Source organism: Gekko japonicus, unplaced genomic scaffold, assembly GCF_001447785.1.
Source record: "Gekko japonicus isolate JY-2015 unplaced genomic scaffold, Gekko_japonicus_V1.1 scaffold23, whole genome shotgun sequence".
Lineage (NCBI taxonomy): Eukaryota > Metazoa > Chordata > Lepidosauria > Squamata > Gekkonidae > Gekko > Gekko japonicus.
The window spans coordinates 2,674,960-2,696,306 of record NW_015163094.1 but is presented as its reverse complement, the minus strand read 5'-3'; the positions used below and the strand labels follow the sequence as shown (position 1 = coordinate 2,696,306).

The 21,347-nt window shown below is 41.5% G+C and overlaps 1 protein-coding gene across 4 annotated transcripts in view; it reads right to left on the bottom strand.

The window, feature by feature from the left end:
- MGMT (O-6-methylguanine-DNA methyltransferase) overlaps positions 1–21,347 on the bottom strand; it is a 313,417-nt gene that overhangs the window by 280,643 nt on the left and 11,427 nt on the right. Inside the window, exon 1 of one of the 4 annotated variants that reach the window (XM_015406541.1) lies at positions 20,308–20,321. The exons of the other annotated variants lie outside the window; for them this stretch is intronic. Within the exon in view, the coding sequence (XP_015262027.1) occupies positions 20,308–20,320 (13 nt within the window). The 5' untranslated portion in view covers position 20,321. Of the gene's footprint in view, positions 1–20,307; positions 20,322–21,347 lie in introns of those variants that run through there. 4 annotated transcript variants of the gene reach the window in all.

Below are 21,347 nucleotides of genomic sequence, written 5' to 3'. Positions count from 1 at the left end.
GAGTCACTATCAACAGATGCCATGAGGAGGACTTCTTTCATCACATGCCCTGTAAAACAGGGATTCGCAGGATAACAGCACGGCTTAAGATACAACCAGAAGTTTGTAAAAATATGACAAAATATACTATAAAATCCCCCCCCACCTTTGAACGTACAAATTTGCATCTTCACTTAGATTGACCAATATAAAGGTATTCTAAGGAATTCATAATAGTAACAAATGGAACATAGTTCAAATACTAAGTTTTTTATATATGTATGTGTGTACACACACACATATAAATATATATATAATACTGTGGCTAATAATACTTAGTATGTGAGTGTAAGAGTTCTTTAAATGGCAAGTGAAGGATACAATCCCATAGCCAAATTTACACAGAAACAAGTTCCACCAGAATAATATGAAATTATTTCATAATAAATGTTAGGATTAAACATAGGGGATACTTAAAAATACTACAACTTTAATGTTTTTGGCACTTTCTGTTTCTCTTACATCTCAACCGTAATCATATTTACATCAAGCATGAATATCAGGTGGTAACTTAACCCCAGGTTGCATGTAACCACTTGCTAACCTGATTATCACTTGCCTTGCCTATAGCAGTGAAAGTGTTAGCACTTGTCTGCTCCCTGGATTTCTGCTGAAGACAGAAAAGGCTTGATTCATCACAGTCAACAAAAATGCATATATAAATGCATAGATTCCAAGTTTCCAGTGTGTGCGGGTGTGTGATAATCACAGGTTTAGCAGCTCTAGATATAAAGGTAGAGGAGAGTCCCTGGACAAATTTGTCTACTTATAAGCATTCCAAAGTTTTGCTTCACCTAGTTTGCTGGTGATCTTTCTTTGCTAAGTCAGACACATGTACAGAGAGTATTCTCAGATCTTAATTAGATGGGTGGGGATGCTGAATTCTTAACAAGAAGTGGACTTCTCCCCAGTGTTTTAGTTAAATGTATGTTAAAAATAAAGAGCTTTGAGCAGCCTGAATAAAAATGATATCCCCTTTTAATCATGCTAACCCAATTTAGTACAGGTAGCATAACCAGACAAGACCTAGATTTAAGAAAGAAAACGGGGACAGGGGAGACACTTCACTTTCTGTTCAATTGTTCAGTTAGGCATATTTTTTCTTGAATTCTGTTCAATTGTTTTGTTGAATTCTGTTCAATTGCTTTGTTGAATTCTGTTCAATTGTTCAGTTAGGCATATTTGAGAAATGGTAGAACTCAAGGTAGAACTCACAATATTTTCCAAGGCTAAAATAAGGTTTTCCGTCAGCAAAATTAACACCAGTAATTTTTCTACTCTACAATACAGTATACTGATATGGTCGAACCTTCCATGGGGCGAAGGCTCATAAACCCATAAGCTACATTTGAAGAATATGGAAGCAAGCACAGAATCTTTTGCATCCTTGCAATCTCTAGCCCTTATGTGCTATTTTAAAAAGAGAGAGAGATGGGGGGGGGGGGTTTCTATCTTTTTTTCAGTTTGGGAAAAAGTCAATAAGCAATTCCAGTATTTTATTTTTATTTTATTTTTTCCATATTATCCTCCGCCCTCCCCACCAAGGCAGGCTCAGGGCAGCTTACACAGGGCAAATACACAAATAACCATCAAATTACCATAAAACATCTAAAAGCAGTTCATTAAAAACAATACAATATTAAAGTGCTAGCAGCGTTCTGTGATATCATAAAGATGGCAGTACCACATGAGTGCAAACCATAATTGTCTAAATGTTCAGGTCACTGATCTTCTCAGATATAATCGGTAGGCACAGGCTGTCAGTAACAAACCAAGGACCAGGCTGTGTAAGTTTCAGTTGTTGTTGCTAATGGTGGCGGCTCCTAGTTGTAGGCCTGGTGGAAGAGCTCCATCTTGCAGGCCCTGCAGAACTGTAAAAGGTCCTGTAGGGCCCTGATCTCTTCCGGGAGCTCATTCCACCAGTATGGAGCCATCACTGAGAAAGCCCTGGCCCTGGTTGCAGCCAGCCTGGTATCCTTGGGACCTGAGAGGGCCAATCGGTTTTGTGATCCTGACCATAGTGCTCTCTGGAGTCTATATAGGGAAAGGCAGTCCCTCAGATATGTCAGACCCTGGCCCTAAAGGGCTTTAAAGGTAAGAACCAGCACCTTGAAGCGAATCCAGTATGCTATTGGCAGCCAGTGCAATGCCTTCAGGACAAGATGGATGTGCTCCCTCATGGGGAGACCCATCAGGAGCCTGGCCACAGCATTTGGCACTAGCTGCAGCTTCCGAATTTGCAATAAGGGCAGCCCCATGTAGAGAGTGTTACAGTAGTATAATCTTGAGGTGACCATCGCATGGATCACCGTTGCCAAGTCATTGCATTCAAGGAAGGGAACCAATTGCCTGATCAACCGAATATAGTAAAAGGCTAACCTGGCAGTGGCTGCTACCTGAGCCTCTATTGTTAACGATGCATCCAAGAGCACTCCCAAACTCCTAACTTCTGGCACTGGAACCAATGGTGCCCCATCGAAGGTTAGGAGTGGGATCCTTATCCCCGGACCACCTCAGCTCAGGCACAGGACTTCCGTCTTTGTCAGATTCAATTTCAGTCAGCTCAGTCTAAGCCAACCAGCCACAGCTTGTAACGTCCGGTCCAGATCTTCTGGTCTGGAGCCAGACTGACCGCCCAACATCAGATAGAACTGGGTGTCATCTGCATACTGGTGACATCCCAGCCCATAACTCCAGGCGATCTGGACAATGGGGCACATATAGATGTTGAATAACATCGGGGAAAGGACCACCCCTTGAGGCACCCACACTCCAGTGGGTACCTTTGGAAGAGCTGTTCTCCTAATGCCACCCTTTATCCCCGACCATGGAGTAAGGAGGCAAGCCATTGCAAGGCAAGCCCCTGAACTCCTATGTCAGCGAGGTGTCAAACACTGCCGACAGGTCCAAAAGCAACAGTACCGCCAAACTGCCTCGATCCAGATGCCTCCGGAGATCGTCCGTGAGGATGACCAGTGCTGTCTCCGTCCCATGGCCTGGGCGAAAACCGGACTGGAAGAGAATTAATATGGAAGCGTCATCCAAAAAGCTCTGTAGCTGAATTGCCACAGCCCTATTATTTTGCCCAAATAGGGCAAATTGGAAACTGGCCGGTAGTTAGCCAATTCGGCTGGACCCAGTGATGGCCTCTTCAAGAGAAGATGCACCACCGCTTCCTTGAGCACCCAAGGAAACAGTCCCTCTGTGAGGGACTGGTTGATAGCTTCCCTTAGGGCACCACGCAACCCATCGTGGCTGGCTTTAATTAGCCACAACGGGCACAGGTCAAGGCAGCATGTGGGAGGACGTACAGCTAGGAGCAATTTGTCAACCTCCTCTAGGCTGAGCGGACTGAAATGATCCATAACCTGACTCAAAGACGTGCATGGAGCCTCAAGTTCACTCACTGTATCAGCTGTGACGGGAAGATCGTGGCAGAGCAACAGGATTTTGTCTGCGAAATAGCTCACAAAAGCCTCATAGCCAATGTCCAATTCTCCTGGATTCGGTCTGCCCTGTTGCAGAACAGTTAAAGACTGAATTGTTCTAAATAATTGGGCTGGGCATGAGCTCACAGACGCAATCGTAGCCACATAGTACTCTCTCTTTGTGGCTTTGACTGCCATCTCATAGGATTTCATAAATGTCCTATAAGATACTCTTATAGCCTCATCGTGAGCACACCACCACTGTCTCTCTAGCCATCTCATCCCTCGTTTCATAAGCTGCAACTCCTTGGTGAACCAGGAAGCAAGCCTAGAGCGGGAGCGCAGAGGGCGCCGGGGAGCAATCTCATCAATAGCTGCAGAGAGTCAGTTGTACCAATCCTCTACAAGCTCATCCAACAAGCCGCTAGGGGGCATCAGATCCCACAGAACTGTCTGAAACCGTACAGGGTCCATTTGGCTCCACGGGCAAGCTTACGCTCGCCGCCTAAACAGGGTCGGAGTGAAACATTTAGACAGGCCCTAAGGGCATGGTGGTCTGACCATGGTACTGCCAAGGCAGTAATTTGGTCCACTGTTACCCCGGCCGCGAAGCATGTGTCCAGTCCAGTGAGTGGGAGTCGTTACATATTGGGTGAAAACTGGACTGGAAGGGATCTAAGATGACAGCGTCATCCAAAAAGCTCTGTAGCTGAATTGCCACAGCCCTCTCTATTTTGCCCAGATAGGGCCGGTAATTCGCCAATTCAGCCAGGTCCAGAGATGGAAGTGCCCTAGGGAACAGTCCCTCAATGAGGAACTTGTTAATGATCTCACTTAGAGCACCTCGAAACCCGTTGCGGCCAGCTTTAATTAGCCATGACGGGCCTGGATCTAGGCGGGCCTGGATCTAGATAGCAGTTTGTTGACTTCTTCTAGGCTGAGTGAACTGAAATGATCCATAATCTGACTTGAAGATGTGCGTGGAGCCTTGAGTTCGACCAGTGTCTCCAATGTGGCAAGGAGGTCACAGCAGAGCAGCAAGACTTTATCTGCAAAGTAGCTTGCAAAGGCCTCACAGCCAATATCCAATTCCCTAGCGTTTGGCCTGCCTTGTGGCAGAGCAGTCGAGGACCAAATTGTTCTAAATAATCAGGCTGGGCGCAAGGTCGCAGACGCAATCGTAGCCACATAAAATTCACACTTTGTGGCTTTGACTGCCATCTCATAGGATCTCATAAACATCCTATAAGAAGTTCTTGCAGCCTCTTTGTGGGTGCACTGCCACCGTCTCTCTAGCCATCACTTAGCCTGATGAACCAGGGGGCGAGCTTAGAGCGAGGGTGCAGAGGACATTGGGGAGCGATCTCGCCGATGGCTGTTGAGAGTCGACTGTGCCAGTCCTCAGCAAGCTCATCTAACGAACCACCAGGGGGCATCGGATCCCGTAGAGCAGTGGTTCTCAACCTGTGGGTCACGACCCCTTTGGGGGTCAAACAACCCTTTCACAGGGGTCGCCACCATCGGAAAACACAAATTTTCGATGGTCTTATGATAGCAACGAAAATAATTTTATGGTTGGGGGTCACCACAACATGAGGGACTGTATAAAAGGGTTGCGGCATTAGGAAGGTTGAGAACCACTGCCGTAGAGCCAGCTGAAGCTGCATAAGATCCACTTGGCTCTGTGGGAGAGCTAAAATATGCTCACCGCCCAAACAGGATTGGGGTGACACATTCAGACGGGCCTTCAGAGCAAGGTGGTCCTACCATGGTACTGCCAAGGTGGTGAACCCACTGTGACCCCCACCATGAAGATCTGATCAAGTGTGTGCCCAGCCCGATGAATGGGGGTCGTTCTATAGTAGGAGAGTCCTAGCGCCGCCATGGACGACGCCAGATCCGTTGCCTTAGTGGAGGTCACATTGTTGGCATGGACACTGAAGTCACTCAAGATTATCAGTCTAGGGTGTTCCAGTGCCCAGCCCAATGCGGCCTCCATCAGGGAAAGCAAGCAACTGGCCAGTGCGTTGGGCAGGCAGTACACCAGCCAGATCACCAAACTCTCCCCAGCCTCCCATGCTAGGTCAATACACTCAATGCCTGGGATTTTCAGTGGCAGGAGTGCTCTGAAGGAGTAAGCCTCCTGATTGAATAGAACCGCTCCTCCCCGCTGCCCCCTAGTCCGCAATTGGTGAAGGACCGAGAACCCAAGAGGGACAAACTTGGAGAGAGCTACAGTCTCCCCATCCTGCACGCATGCCAGGTCTACATTCTGCTCCAGCAGAAAGTCCCGAAGGACCATGGTCTTATTATTTATAGACCTGGCATTACACAACGCCAATGTCAGAGGGGGGTCATTTATCCTAGCCCCTCTTGCTGACAACCTTTGGGATGGGACGCAGGCAGGAAGGGAGCTGAGCTGTCCTATTTCTCCGCTTCCTTCCCTTGACTCCCTGCCTGGTCTCACCGCTGTACTTTCCCCTCCCCAGAAGCACCAGAATCCCCTGCCCAAACATCATCGCACCTAGTGGTCTTCACGTTTGCCTCAGACCAACTAGTGGAGCTGATGATGGTGCAACCAATATATGTAGCATTTTCCAGAAACATCCCTTTACATTTTCATCTGCTACCTGCCACAAATTCCATCCATTACTACATCCCCATGAAAAGAATAAGGTTATTATGATTGCATGATACCATTTTGCTTCATTGCCATACATTTTATCCTCACCACAAATTTTGCATTTTTAAAAACCTTGCTACAGTTAAAATCTGGTCAAAAAAAGTTGTGATAGCATAATCAAAGTCAACAGTAAGATTACAGTTTACACTCTGAACAAGCAGTTTATCATGCACTTTGTCATTTGGTTTCTTCTCGTGATGAAAACCTTGCTTTTTTAAAAAAAAGCTTGTATTCAACAAACAAGGAATGGTAACAAAAATTCTCTTTTCCCCCTCCCCTGCCAACAGAGGCATGCATAGTTCCCTCAGCAAATTTCAAATTTTATATCACCCTTACCTTAGTATAGCACCTAAAGCCATGTTGAAAATCAGTGTTAATAACAGAGGTCGGGTGCTGTATCTTAAGTGATGGGGAACTCAAGAAGGGTGGTTTCCCTGCTGACTAACCCAAAGGAAAAATGAATTCTGTTGGGAGACAGCAGATACTTACAGATATAGAAACAATACTTTAACCAAACTTGACAAGGAACAACAAAAAGAAAGACCCCTACATCTGTTAAAATGAAAGAGTTCTGGCCTACATTTTGTCAGCAGTAGGACTGCCAACCTTGAGATGGGGCCTGGAGTTCTCCCAGAATTACAACTGATCTCCAGACTACAGAGGTCAGTTGTCTCAGTGCAAATGGCACTACTGCTGACCTTCCTCCCTTCTCCAAACCCTGCCTTCCCCGGGCTCCTCCTTCAAATCTCCAGGATATTCCCAGCCTGCAGTTGACAACTCTAGTCAGCAGGTATACTCAGGAGTTTGCAAGTATGACGGACCCCTGCTTCTTCACTGTAAGGCAGATTTCTCCTGTCAAAATTCTTAGTTCCCTTCAGATACTGAGCTGGCCCCCCAGTAGCATGATAATATTTGCAGCTTTACAAATCTTAATGTTCCACCCTGTGACAGAATCTGATTTAGTTTTTGACCAACCCAGGAATTTGTCAGGAGAAAACAGGAGCCCTCTTTTAGATACCTTGAAATGGCACTGGACCCTGTGTACAGTGAACAATAATAAAGATTTTATTTAACAGGCAGGGATGGTACAATTAGATAAGCATATGAAGCAGAAGTCCATCAGTGGCTATTAGCCACAAGGTATAGATCGGAACTCTCAGGCTGGGGCATATGATGCTCTGTATTCTTGGTGCTGGGGGGGGGGGGCAACAGTGGGAGGACTTTTAGTGTCCTGGCCCCACTGCTAGACCTTCTGATGGCACCTGGTATTTTTGGCCACTGTGTGACAGAGTGTTGGACTAGATGGGCCATTGGACTGATCCAGCATTGGCTTCTCTTATGTTCTTAGTCAGGAATTGGAAAAACTCAAAAACGTTGTTGATAAAATAGTATATTTTTCAGTTGACAGACAAGATGGTGTTACAAATTCTTGGTTCTTATCAAGGAGAGATGGTTGTCTAAGTATCTGAGTTTCCATTACAATGTTTCTGCATATAGTTTCCTAATAACTGTTCAGTTTTTCTGGAAAGGTCACGTGTATCGAATTCTTTCTCCTTTTCTGAAATCACAATGTGCCTTCTTCTCCCTGTGTAGTCTATAATCATTTCCTTTCACCACAGACCAGGGACTGCTTCAGTGCCAATTCACTGTATAACTGGACAGGACTTATATTTCTTCCCTAACAATATAATCCAATTCCTTTTGGCCTGATTGGGAGTTTCAGCCTGCTACCCAGTCACTCTTTGCCAAAATCTCAAACCCCAGTTCTTGGTGTCTGTATGAAAACATACTTCAGTGTAAGATGACACTAGACTCTGAATTCTTAGATGGAATTCTTCCTCAGGTGATTTGTTACACAGTTAAGACCAGGAGTTGCTCCCTAATGCAAAAGGTGAATCTGTCTGACAGACTTTTAGTCAGACTCTTCAGACACCACTCCTGTAGCTGAACTTTTACTTTACTGAACAGTAACTGCCGCTGAACTCCAAATGCACTCAAAACGAACTAACTCTCCCCTCAGCAACAGCTGATCTTATATTTGCCTCAACTCGTGCTGACCAGTGAGTGTAAAGGAGCAGCCTGTCACTCAAGCTCAACATTCTAGAGTTAACTATTCACCTTCCTTCTCTGATTTTGCTGCATTAGGAAAACAACATTTTAGAAGAAGAAGAGATTGGATTTATACCCTGCCCTTCACTACCCAAAGGTGTCTCAGAGTGGCTTACAAACGCCTTTACCTTCCCCTCCCCACAACAGACACCCTGTGAGGTGGGTGGGGCTGAGAGAGCACTTGACAGAAACTGCTCTTTTTCAAGAACAGCTGTGCCAGAACTACAGCTTGCCCAAGGTCATCCAGCCAGGTGCAAGTGGAGGAGTCGGGAATCAAACCCGGTTCTCCCAGATTAGAGTCCGCGCACTTAACCACTACACCAAACTACATTTTAAATGTAGTCCATCACAGCAAGTGACAAGTATTTAGTCACATTATTACTCTATAGCTCCCAAATATAAACCTTGTTCTCATAGAGTCAGTAAACCTACATATGGGTTGTTATCCCCCATAGGTGCATGCTCACATAATGCAATTCTCAAAACAAAACAAAGAAAAAATCTATCACACAGCTTGGAGATGCTTTCTAGACAGTCCTTCTCTCAAATGTGGTACTTTTCAGTGTGGAAAGCTGAGGGTGTGGTATGTAAACCCTAACTTTCAATCCAAAGTAGTACTTTCCAATCACAAGCATACTACCCTAGTGAAAAAGTCATAGCCCTATCTGTACCAAAAGTCATAATGTGTGTATGCCAGGAGATGAGAAAGATAATGGTTTAATTTTCTTTATTAAATTGCTGATGTTCATACTGCTGTATATTTTAAATCGATATTATTCTGTAAGCAGTTTGGGAGTGCACTGCATCCAAACAGCGGTCACCATTTAGCATAAGAAATAAATACAGACTTGGTAAAGGGGTCAGAACTTTGTCCCAACCACAAAGCAAATGTTCTTGTTGCTCATTATAGCTAGTGAAGACAAGAAAATGTAGTAATGCTTGGAGCAGCAAACACCAGCAGGAACGGTATCTCTTTCCAGATAGTGATTAAGTTCATTCTCCCACACATCTTCAGGCTGTCCTTCTCACTATGTAAGCAACAAAGTACTTCACACACTATTGTCATTGGTTCTCTTCACTTAGAATTTTCTTCTCCAGCCCAGCTGCAATCAAGACAAGCATGTCAGCTCCCTCTGTCACAAGGGGCTGAAACCAACGGAGTGTTTCCAGAGAAAGAAACATTTATCTCTATGAAATGTGACTCTGTCACCTCCCTCCTCCCACTGCAGCCCCAAATACCCCCCCCCCCAAATGCTGTTCCTAGAAAAAAAAATAACTTGGGGGGGGGGGGAATTGGTGGCTACAGTGGGAGAGGGATCAGCAGTCACACTTCTGAAGATGGAAGATCTATCCACCAAACACTCCAGATCAATACTCCCTCTCAGGTGTGGAGTCTCGTGAGCAAAAATTCTACTTTGTGAGCTACTGGTATTAAAGTTGTGAGCAAGCGATTTGGCTACTGCATAAATTAGTTTCCTCTGGAGCCATCCTTCCTGACCTAAGACAAAAATGTGTGAGCTGGAGGCTAAAAATACTGTGAGCTAGTTCACATTAACTCAGTTTAGAGGGAACACTGCTCCAGATCCAAGCTAAAGATCCACACATGCCACCTATTGGGGGGGGGGCTGTCAACCACAGGTACTCAGTATCCCAGACAATGGCCCTTTAATCCAACACCATATAAATTAATAATAAGGCTTAAGTCTATTTTGAAAGTTTTAGGAAAGAGCCTTGGTTTCAAACAATTAACAGCTTTCCCGAGCAAGGAGCAATAATTTTTCTGTTAGCCATTTGGATGGCTAGAATGTCATGGATGCTTTAACAATTCACACAGTCAGATACAGCTCCAAGTGTTATGTTATTATTTGCCAAACCAATTGAGGCAGAGTGCATTCTCTGCTTGGTAGATCAAGGAATGATGTTGGAATCTGTTCCAAAGCAAGCTACAGCTCTGCTTTCACAGCTGGACATTAGAAGTGCCTTAGCTTGCCTCTAACAGAGATCACAGCATGAGCAAAAAAGTAGTAAAATATGGCTGAAACCAGAATCCATGCTCATGCTTTAGAGGAAAATCTTCGAAGGTATTTTTATTAAACCACCACTAAAATACTCTGTGAAAAGTTTTCCCTATTCCTCACAGGCCTTCACAAATCTGTGTGTACACAGAAATTATCTCCTGTAGAGATTCCACTTCCACCTTCTGTTCATACTTTCAACTGATAACTATTGTTTAGTATTTCAGACTTTAAAATACAGTTACAGAGAGGTCTTTTGCCTTCCATGGAAGTTAAAATGAAGCTTTAGAAAAATTAGCTGGGAAAGAATAATTCCTAGCAATTTAAGTGATTTTATTTTTTTAACTACAGAATCTGGTATTTTACAGACTTTTTCTGTGACCTGTGTATATAAAGTACAAGTCACCAACATTTCTGCCCTGCTCTAACCAATGGTACTTAAAACTGGAAACATTTTCAACTTATATAATCTCTTCCAGAAAACCTCTAGTAAATGGACCTCACATATCCACAGTTGTTTAATTCTATTATTTCTCTGCAGACAGGATGAGTATTCCTTTCCCTTATTTACAAGAGTCTATAAATAGTAACCCATGCCTATCAGCAAACTAGGACCATCCTAGACAAGATAGGGGCTTCTGCAAAGGGAGGGGTTTCTCCAGGTATGATTTAAATGTTAATTTGATTTTTTTTTTAAAGAGAGGAAATACCAATCTAATGCTGAGCGTACTCACTGGCTTCCAGGAGCCATGAGATGTTGAGGGCATCTGAGTATAAGCTTGTTTGTTTTTAAGGAAGGAGGGAGAGTTGGACTACATCATCCCCTTGAGCATGGAAGTGTCCTTTGAAGAGGGGTTAGTGCTGGGGGATATATGAGGAGCTCATCTTCCTACCCAACATCCCAACCCCAAAGATCAAGCTAAAAGAGTATGGAACTAGAACTGGAGGGACAGTATTTCTTCTGTTTCCAATAATCACAAGCACACCTCAAAAAGTCTCTGATCTGCAAAGGGAAGACCTCAAAGCTTAAGGTATTCTGGAAAATGGAATAAAAATTGAGCAGGGAGACAACCTTGAGGTGTTTAACCTCTGACTTAATTTTTCCTCTCTTTAACTCTCCATATAACACAAGGAAGAGGGCAATGAAAAGACTCCCTGCACTGTATAGTCTAGGATAGGAGCTAGATGAACGGCTACTTGCACGCTTGGCCTCAGCATCCAGTACCACAAAGTAATTGTGTTGTAACCCTAAACTGATGAAGTTCAGGACCAAGGAAGCAGTGTACTACTTATCTAGTCCCAAACTTAAGTAAAACAGGAGTCCCACAGCTAATTAACATCTCACTATTTGGAAGAGGAATTTCCGAATTGTTTAAACCGCTGCCCCCGCGCGCACACAATTCCTCACAGGTCCCCAGCTTGTTTTTGAAATGTTAACACATTCAATCTATAAAAGTGTTTATCATGTATCCACATCCCAGTCTTGTCTGTTCCCCCCCCCCAAAGCATAGAAGTAGGGTTAAATCTCTAAATAGCAGCAAAATGAAACAGAACATAGTAGTTATACCAGTTTAAACATCTCTGTGTTAGTTGAAAGATTATCTTTCCACAAAGAAGGAAAATGCTGATACACAGAATACTTGATATTGTCTGATTTTAGTATTCAAATAAAAGCTATTATTACATCAATTCAGACTATGAATAAAATTCCATATGAAAACATTTAAAGTACATTAGATTTTTGGTCAAGATGAAAAGACTAAAAACCCAAGCAATCTATTCTAATTGGGTTCCCATGGTAACTGTACAATTGGGTTTTTCAATGTAACATCCCAAAGGCCCAATGCACACTTGTAAAATATACTTCAAACAGCCTGAATTGTTTTTACATTACAGCACTCCCAGGAAGATCAATTACTATACATCCCCACCCTAACTATTAGTGGCAGGAGATGTTAACACTATTGGCCACATTAACATATGTCATGTAAGAACCACCGCATATCGCCATAATTATTAAAAACTAAGCCACATGCTTTAGATTCCTCAAATGCGTTTTAATATATAAAGCCAATACTAGTTGTCATGTTTACCAAATGTAAGAAATCAACCCCAAATATATGCCAAGCAATTTTGCTTTTTATATTGATTTCAAGGATAAACAGAATCAATCATTAATAATTACATTATAAGATGACCCTCAGGGTTAATCATATTCTTAGAGACTCTCACTATGGAATTATCAACAAACACTAAACGGAGATAACTGAAAAGAATTCAAATCTGCATTTTAAATATTAATGGTACAATATAAAACAAAGCATATTCCCTAACCCAAGACTGTTTTATTTGCAGTAATTATAGCTGCAATCATATCATTCCTGTTCAATTCTATACCATCCAGCTGCAATTTCATAGTACAACAGCTTAGGCTCAGCCTATAAACTATATAAGGCAATAATGTATTTGCGCTCGCTCTGCTTAATCCCTCAGGGACGCAATCCAAGAAGTAGTACTCCCATGGAATCCCCAACAGAAATCTTCAGCTAGCTACTATCCAGTTATGTTACAGGCTCCCTGGGCATTCATGCTCACATGGCATACAGAAAGGTCCTCTATTTGTGATCACTGTGGGAGACCAAGGATGTTTTGGAGGTTTTAATATCCTTTATACTGTTAGCCGGCCCATTCCACAGGCTACTCAAAATGAACTGCTATAAACCAACAAGTAATTTTTAGAAGTCTGTGGAATGGATCAAACTACATAAATACCCTTTCCTAAGTTTAATATCAAGCATTTGAAGGAGGAGTAAGTTCATCACACCTCCTCTGTTTAGCTTCACCGTATTACAGTGTCAACTGGACTGGGTTTAGGTATCTGCAAAGGGAATTTCTAACAATCTACGCATAATTCTAGATGCTTACTAACACCTACACCCCTTCAAGCGATAACTTTGTCACTACAAGACAATAAACCCTTTAGAAACCTACTGTATATTTCATTTTCCTCTACTGCTGGATCACTGGATCACAGTTAACAATGACGAGAACTGCCAAGGTTGGTTGTTTCCTTCAAAACGTCACACAAGCTACAGTAACAAAAAACTGTCTTGTTTCACATAGAGATCCAAGGACTCAGCATAGAACAGATCCTTTCATAAGATTCATGTTGATCTTGTTGTGCAAAATGTCAACAGAGCAATCCAAGTCAAATATACACCCAGAAGTGACTTTGGGATTTGTCTTTGCGAAGGTATGCTAACCCATTGGCAGAGCACATTCTGCCAACTTTGGGGGGAGGGATTTGGGGGCTTGCTATTTTATCTTTGGTTTTATAAACTGGGGGTGTTTAAACTATTATTGTGAGCTGCCTTGAACCAAAAGGAAAGGTGGCATATAAATGTTTTAATAAATTGATAAATGCACAAGGACAGAACTAGAGTGCCCCCCACCGGCTAGAAGGGCTGTGGCTGAAATGTCAACTCCATGTCACATTCCTACCTTCCTAGCAATAATTGATTCAATGTATCTCATATACAGATGCTATCCCTTGCTCTTACACAACTAGGGATGAGATAAATTGTATTACAATTACCAAAATATGAGGCAACTGAACTAAATACAACAGAGAGAATTCCATCTGAAGCTGCCATTTTCAGCAGCAGCTCTCATGTTTGGCTTTGCAAGGTCCAATTCTACCGTAAGTATCTCTAATTATTCTCAAGTAACAGTCAAACCTCTGGAACTGAGATAACACTTTTACCTGAAATCTTGGCAGAACCATCATCAGTCAGGGCAGATTATACTGGGCTAGAAAGATGACTGGTCTAAATTCCTTATAATAAGTTTGAACCAATTCTTCCATGGGAAGGGTATCTCAGTTATGAAACCAAGAAGGAGATATGGAACCCCATTTCCTCAGGCCAGCAATTCTAAAACATGAAGTTAGGGTCCTGCGATTCATCTACTTGTCTGAGAAGGTTAGAATATTCACACCATTTTACACACTTTATACTTGCTGAATCCTCTTATTTAAATGTTAATAATCGGCCAGTGGTTCTGCTTATTTGACCATTTGTAAGCAACCCTTTATAAACTTTGCCCTTTATAAACATGACCATCACAAGCTTTATTCAAGGTCTCTCTCCAGGCACATCAGGAAAATTATTCAGGAACACCAAACTATAACACAGCACCCTTAAATAAATGCTGAAACAGTACTTTGTACCTGAATGTGCTAAGTACGGAAGATAATTATTTCATTGCTTGCATTTTACACTGATTGATCTAAATCACAGTAAGACAATTTAAATATCATTATAATGGCAACTGATTAGTCAGCACCATCATTTACAAGGTAGCACCATCATTTACAAGGTAGCATTAGTATCTGTTATTTACTAACAAGAGCTGGCTGAAGAAACAGAGTTTGCACATTGACTGCATAGTTAGCATGATTTAAGGCAGTAACACAACCCTTATTAATTTTCCTATGTGACAACAGAAATAGCTTGCTAATGTGTTCCATTCTGATAAGATTTTTTAAAATTTATATAGTCTGGATTTTAAATGCACTAAATTCCAAAATGTGAACACTGCTATTTTGTTGTCAATCTCTACAAAAAAGCAAGAGAAGTTTAAAAAACATACCTTAAAACTTTCCTTAGTATGAATTTCAGTATCTAAGTAGTTAACACTCTAATTAAACTTCATGCCTTCATGATTATAGGTGAAATACGGATTATATGTAAGCATCCAAAATCATTTTGTAAATACTTCAAAAGACAGAGGTAAACTTTTTTTAAAGCCAAAGAATGTCAGATGCTCAAACAGTGAGGTCCTACAAGATCAAGCATGCAGCCTGGCCCCATGAAACCTGATCTTAAAAACTTAGCCACCAGTTCACTTACAATCCAATTCTATGCAGAGTTACTCTAAGCCTATTGATTTCAGTGGTTTAGACAAGACTCTGCACAGGAGTGTTCTGTAGGCCAGTAACCAGACCCAGTGCATAAACACTTGTGCATTTCATGCAACTAGTAATACATGAGGGAAACCTGGTAAGCATTCTTATAACTGATTAAAACACAGGGAGCACAGAATAGGAATGGCTATTTTTCACAATGGCAGGAAGTAAGAGTAGGCCCCCTCAACTATCTGTATTGGTAATGGAGCCATTTACGATATGATGAGCACAACATTTAGAATTTAATCAAGTTATGAAGGCTACAGAAAACTCAAGATTGCTTGGGAGCACAGTGGTCTGTGCAATGAAGACTCCAGGGGTCTACAACCTGTGGCTCCAGAGCCAATTGTGGTTCTTTTAAAACAGAAAGTAAAATATTTATGCTAAAGTAGATGCTTTAATCTTCAACCCATCCTCTTTAAAAAGCTTGAACATGTTGCATTTGGGGTATATTACCATCCCAAACCAAATCCACCCTTGTATCTAGGGCTGAAAATGACACACGAAGGGGTTTTTATTGTTTGCTTGCTTTGGTTTGTGGTCCTCATGGAAGGCTGAATCTCTACAGAATCATTGTTTTAATCATTGTTTTCTTAATAAAAAATACCTTAAAGGCAAAAAGAACCCAGACAGACTTCTTGGTTTCTTTTTTCTACTCAGGTGCTATTTTGTTTACAAAAAGTAAAGTATAGGGGTATATGACTGCATGCCGGGGACCTTGCTTACTGCTCTACAGGTGAGTACTATGGTACAGGTCACAATGACCTATGATCATTCTAGTAGAGCCACTTTTTTCTGTATTCTGCCAAAAAAGTAAAATTCGGTAGCTGCCCCTAATTCATCCTAATTAATCATACAAGGTTGCTGACTTTGATCTACTCAGACAGCAGTCATGGCAAAAAAGAAACAAATTCTATGTTCAGAATTATTAAAGAAGGGACTGAAAAAACTGGACTTATCACAAGGCATTTTATGAAGATTAATTATCTTCATTAATTATTGTGCATACTATGCAGAATCTGAACACATGCAGATGAACCTGACTTACACTGAATAGACCCTTAGTCTATCAAGGTCACTATTGTCTACTTGGACCGGCAGCAGCTCTCCAGTCTTCCACATCACCTGCTACTTGATCCATCTAAAATGGTAACGCTGGGGGTTGAATCTGGACTTGCTGCATGCAAGGCAGATGCTTTATCACTGAGCCACAGCTCCTCCCGGATTTGGCCGCCTGCGCTTTTAAAAAACATTACAGAATTACAAAAGATACAGAAATTGGTAGCCAAAATGATCAAGAATCTGAAGAACCTTCTTGCAAGGGAAAGCTAAAGCATTTTGGGCTTGAAGTTTACAAAAAACCCTAATATTTTGTTGCATGCCAGTTTCACACTCAAGGGACACAAGAGCAATGCAGATTAGGTACTTTAACTTTTATCTTGGAATGTAAACGGACTAAATTTGCCTAATAAAAGAAAAGTTGTTAAACATTGGTTAGAAAAACAAAAATGCAACATAATTTGTTTGCAGGAAACTCATATCAAAAAGCAAGATGTTAAATTTCTTATTATAAACAAAAAATTAGGAGAAGAATTAGCAAGGTTGTAATCTAGTTTAAACCTGCAAAACCGAGACATACTAGTCAACAAAACCTACACTAAACTAATATGGAGGGTGTTTCTTCTCTCCCTCCTTTCTTCACTGTGCCTTCTCAGATTTTCTTATATTTCAGTACACATCCATATTGTATTTATCTCAAGTCATTTTACAAAGCTACAGGATCATTTTGGTACCATGGTTTTTCCAGCTACCTTCATTAATATGGTATCAGAACACATTTAAGTTTAGAAGTTTCAACTAGTGAATAACTGAGAAAGATGACTAGTTCCCTCCTTGTTTTATAGATTTCACCCTTCAAGAGTAATACTGGTTCTCTTACATTTCTACTATATTCTTCTTCTTTTTTGCCAATCCAGATATCTTAAGAACACTCAGTGAACTAGAGAACTGCACAATCTGTCAATAAAGTAAGCTTATTTTGAACTACTGTCCATATGACTCAATTTGTCAGTAAGAACTGCCACCAGCGCTGTGCTTGCAGAAAAATGTCCATAAATGCATTATTGCGACTGGCAGATCGATGTCTATAATAAAAACAAATAGATTTAACAAGTGCTTGCTTTTACGAGTTATACTATTGGTAGAACGTGCATTCAGTTTCACCCTACGACTTCTGGGAATGGGCAATACAGACTGCATTGGATAGTTTGCTGACTGCACAAGTGTTACAAACAGGAAATTATTCTAACATGGGAAATCTTTAAAAGTACATGATGCATTCATAAACATACTTTAGAATTTATACCTTTCACACATCTAGGATTTAGCGCATTCAAAAGGTTTCTCCAAAACATGCAAATATATCACTGATAATGGGCAGCAATTTCTTTCCGGAAAGAGACTGAAACTCACTATAAAACAGCTGTATCATGGCCAGAATGGCTCACTACTCTTGAGAATGGTGCAGGAAAACTGGCATTTTTGCTCCCATGAGCCTCTGATTCAGCTCTGATCTAATTGAGAGAAACTGCCACTGTATAACCTGACTTTTCAACATTCAACATGTGCGTTAGGGTGTCATCTCTCATGTAAGTAGTCCATAGGGTAATATAAGAAGTAGTTCGTTATGTATTGTTCAGATGGTGCAACATTCTTAACAGCACGATTATGAGTACAACAGATATTAGCAAAAACTATGTCTCCAGAACTGTATCATCACAGTAAACTGGCTGGTTCCTGTGCAGATGACAAAAGCACCGTAAGAGGTCCAGGGGGGAGGACGTCCCAAGTATTCAGAAAAATATGACATTGTAAATAAATTGCCAAAAAAAAGCCCCTAAAAACTGTCTGAGGTTGACTGAAAATAGTCCAGCAACACCAAATGACATCAGCAGCTGAATGTCAGTTAAACAAAAGAGAAGGGGGCAAGGAAGAAGTTTCCCCAAAGCTGAAAAATTATAAAGGAAAAGATTGGAGGGGAACTCCAAATTCCTTCCTCCTTTGCTGAGATCCAGCTTTTAATTCATTAGACTGAGAATGTTCACACTTGCATTCTTTGCAAATGATTATATATAAAAATATATCTCCTGAATTTCCATCAAGGTAGCTGAACATAACCTCAGCGTGCATCAATAACTTTCTTAACATCTTATCCAAAGCTTCTCAATGGCAAGCTTCCTAATGCTTTTCCAGGTCAGGCCCTGGTGTTTTGTGTTTAAGCAAGCCCTGATAGCCTTCCCAGTGGGCATGAGCTTCTCCTTCAGGCTACTATTGCTTTACTGATGCCATTAACTGATTCTCTACATACGTTAAGCATTAAACAGTGGTGACAAGTTAATTACAGAGTTATCAGGAGATAAAGTAGCCACAGTAACACAAGTTACAGTATAACTACTATAGCTTCCTATAGAGCATCTGTGCAGTTGCTGCTTAAGTGGTGTAATTAACTTGTCATGGATCAGGCTGCAGATAAAAGTTGCTGATGCTAGCTTGCAAGCGCACCTACTCGGATTCATAAGCTACACTAAAATCTTTAAATATATATTTATTTTAGAAGGTAGAATCAGCATGAAGACTGGATCAGTTTTCAAAGCTTTTTGCTAACTGGAAGAGGCAGTAAGTCAACATGGGATACAGGAGCTGTAAAAATCCCAGTCATTTCTTTGCATGGGCACTTGAAATAACAATAGTGCCATTCAAGAATTTTAAATGCTTTCCCACTCTGTACAAAGGAGAAGCAGGATTCTAAGAGTCTGGCACCAATCCTGAAATATTTCAAACATTTTTTTAGACTTGTGTCCGTATTTACAAGAAACTATCTTAGTTTCAATACAGTTACATCCAGATAATTATAAAATGAACATTAGTAAACCTTCTAGTATAGTAAGACTTTAAAACCTGTTTGGAAATTAGCAATAGCTTTAAATGGCAACTCTAAGAACATTTAAAAAACATTCTACTGAGTTCAATGAGACTCACTATTTAGCAAACGTATAAAGAATTCATACAATCATGTTTCTGGCAAGAAAAATGAAGGTACTCTTTAGTGCCAGAGAATTAATTTACTTATTCGTAACAGCAGCAGTACTGGATCTTACAGCTGAAGTATGATGTTCCAGAACATACAAAGTGTATCTTCAGGCAGAAAGGGTGGCAGGTGGAGGAAAAGGGATAAGAAAGGCTCTTTACCATAATCTACACTATACAGATATTGCCAGCCATAACCTCTTGAACTTCCCAACCAATCACAAGGCTGTCTCCATGGAACTTTCTGGAGTAAGAGTTAGCTCCCCCCACATACTGGATTCATAGCTGAACTGTGTGAGTTAATCAACAGGCTCTCGAAATGACCTTGATGAGTAACTGTCAGTCTGAAGTTGACTGACACCCTCAAAGCAGTCAGAGTGCCTGAAGATGAGCATTTAGCTGGGATTTTCCCCTACAACAACTTCTCTCTTGATAGCATGAGAACTCGTACAAACCTCCCCTGCTCTGGTGGGGAGGACGGGGAATAAATTAATTAAATAAATAAATAAATAAATATCATACGAGACCATGGGCCTTTATCAGATCCCTGGGGATCCCAAATATGGTCCACAGAATCCTATTACACTCCACTAAATCTTTCACAGCCAAGAACTAACAAAACGGCTAGAATAGGCTAGAATATTTAAAGTAGTCCCAATATTTGACAAAGCCTCAAGTAGTTGAACCACGTTCATAGCAAAGCAGTGTTCACTGCAATATGTGATAAGCTTTCTGAGGATAATTGTGGAGAAAACTGACACTGATCACAATGCGGTAGGACTGAAAAATTATTTGATTTGATTTATTAAATTTCTACCCCGCCCTCCCTGCCACGGCTTGCTCATGGCAGTTTACATAAAATAGCATAAAAATTACAATAGTATAGATTAAAATTAACAACATCAATTAATACACGTAGACAATGCTAAAACCATAAAACATAACAAAGTGCTAATATTGATGTCACAGCGATGTTGTTACTTAGTTCTCTCATCTTGCAGTCAGCTCCTTGGTCTTCTTAGATCATCTTAGGCGGTAAGCTCAGGCTGTAGTTAGAAGTCCCAGGGAAACAGGGCTCTCCATCCATGGGCTGTCAGTTGTTAGTAGTGGCGGCGGCTCCAAAGGCCTGGTGGAAGAGCTCCATTTTACAGGCCCTGCAGAAAATTATAGGTTATATCCTGCCTGGGCACCTGCAGTCTGAGAAGTTTTGCTCAACATAATCTCTCAATTCTATCTCGATTAAAACCACACCGGTTACAACCTACTACCTTGTCTCATCTAAGGTGGTACATTCTGTCAACACAAGACAACTTAAGCTATGGTGACACACTAGCCTTAGTAGCATTCTTGGATACAACTTCATATCTTCTTAATTTGAGAGCCTGTGTTTAATGTTAACCGCACTGCATGTGTTCCAAAATGGCCACACTGACATGTGAAACCCATTTTGTTTTGGCCCTCCAAGGCATCTAGGCACTCAGTAGTCGTCCAAAGTCCCTGTCCAGTGATGCCAGTCTCCCAAGCCTGTCCAATTCTCAGCAGAGTTTTCTCACTTCTCTGTAGTATTTCTGCTGCCAACAGCTGGTCAATAAACCACTAAGAAGGCAGCACTCCTAGCACTTATTTATTTATTTATTTATTATTAAATTTATACCCCGCCCTTCCCCGTGGGGCTCAGGGCGGCTTACAAGGCAAGAAAGAACTTGCTAATAAAACATCAATACTATAGTACAATTAAAACATCATATACAATTTAAAAACCCATTTAAAACATTAAAGTGCTCAAACAAATTCATACCGGAATCTCAGAATCTCAGAGTCTCAGAAAGGGCAACCACCGCCCTAGCACAGCCCAAACATTCCCCGTAGGCATTGATAATATTTTAGCTGTTACCAGATGTTTCTACCTGGCCTCCTGAGCCCTAACCCCCCCCCAAAGATGGTATATAGCCGGGGGGAGTGGCGGCCCCTAATCGAAAGCCTGGTGGAAGAGCTCCGTCTTGCAGGCCCTGCGGAACTGC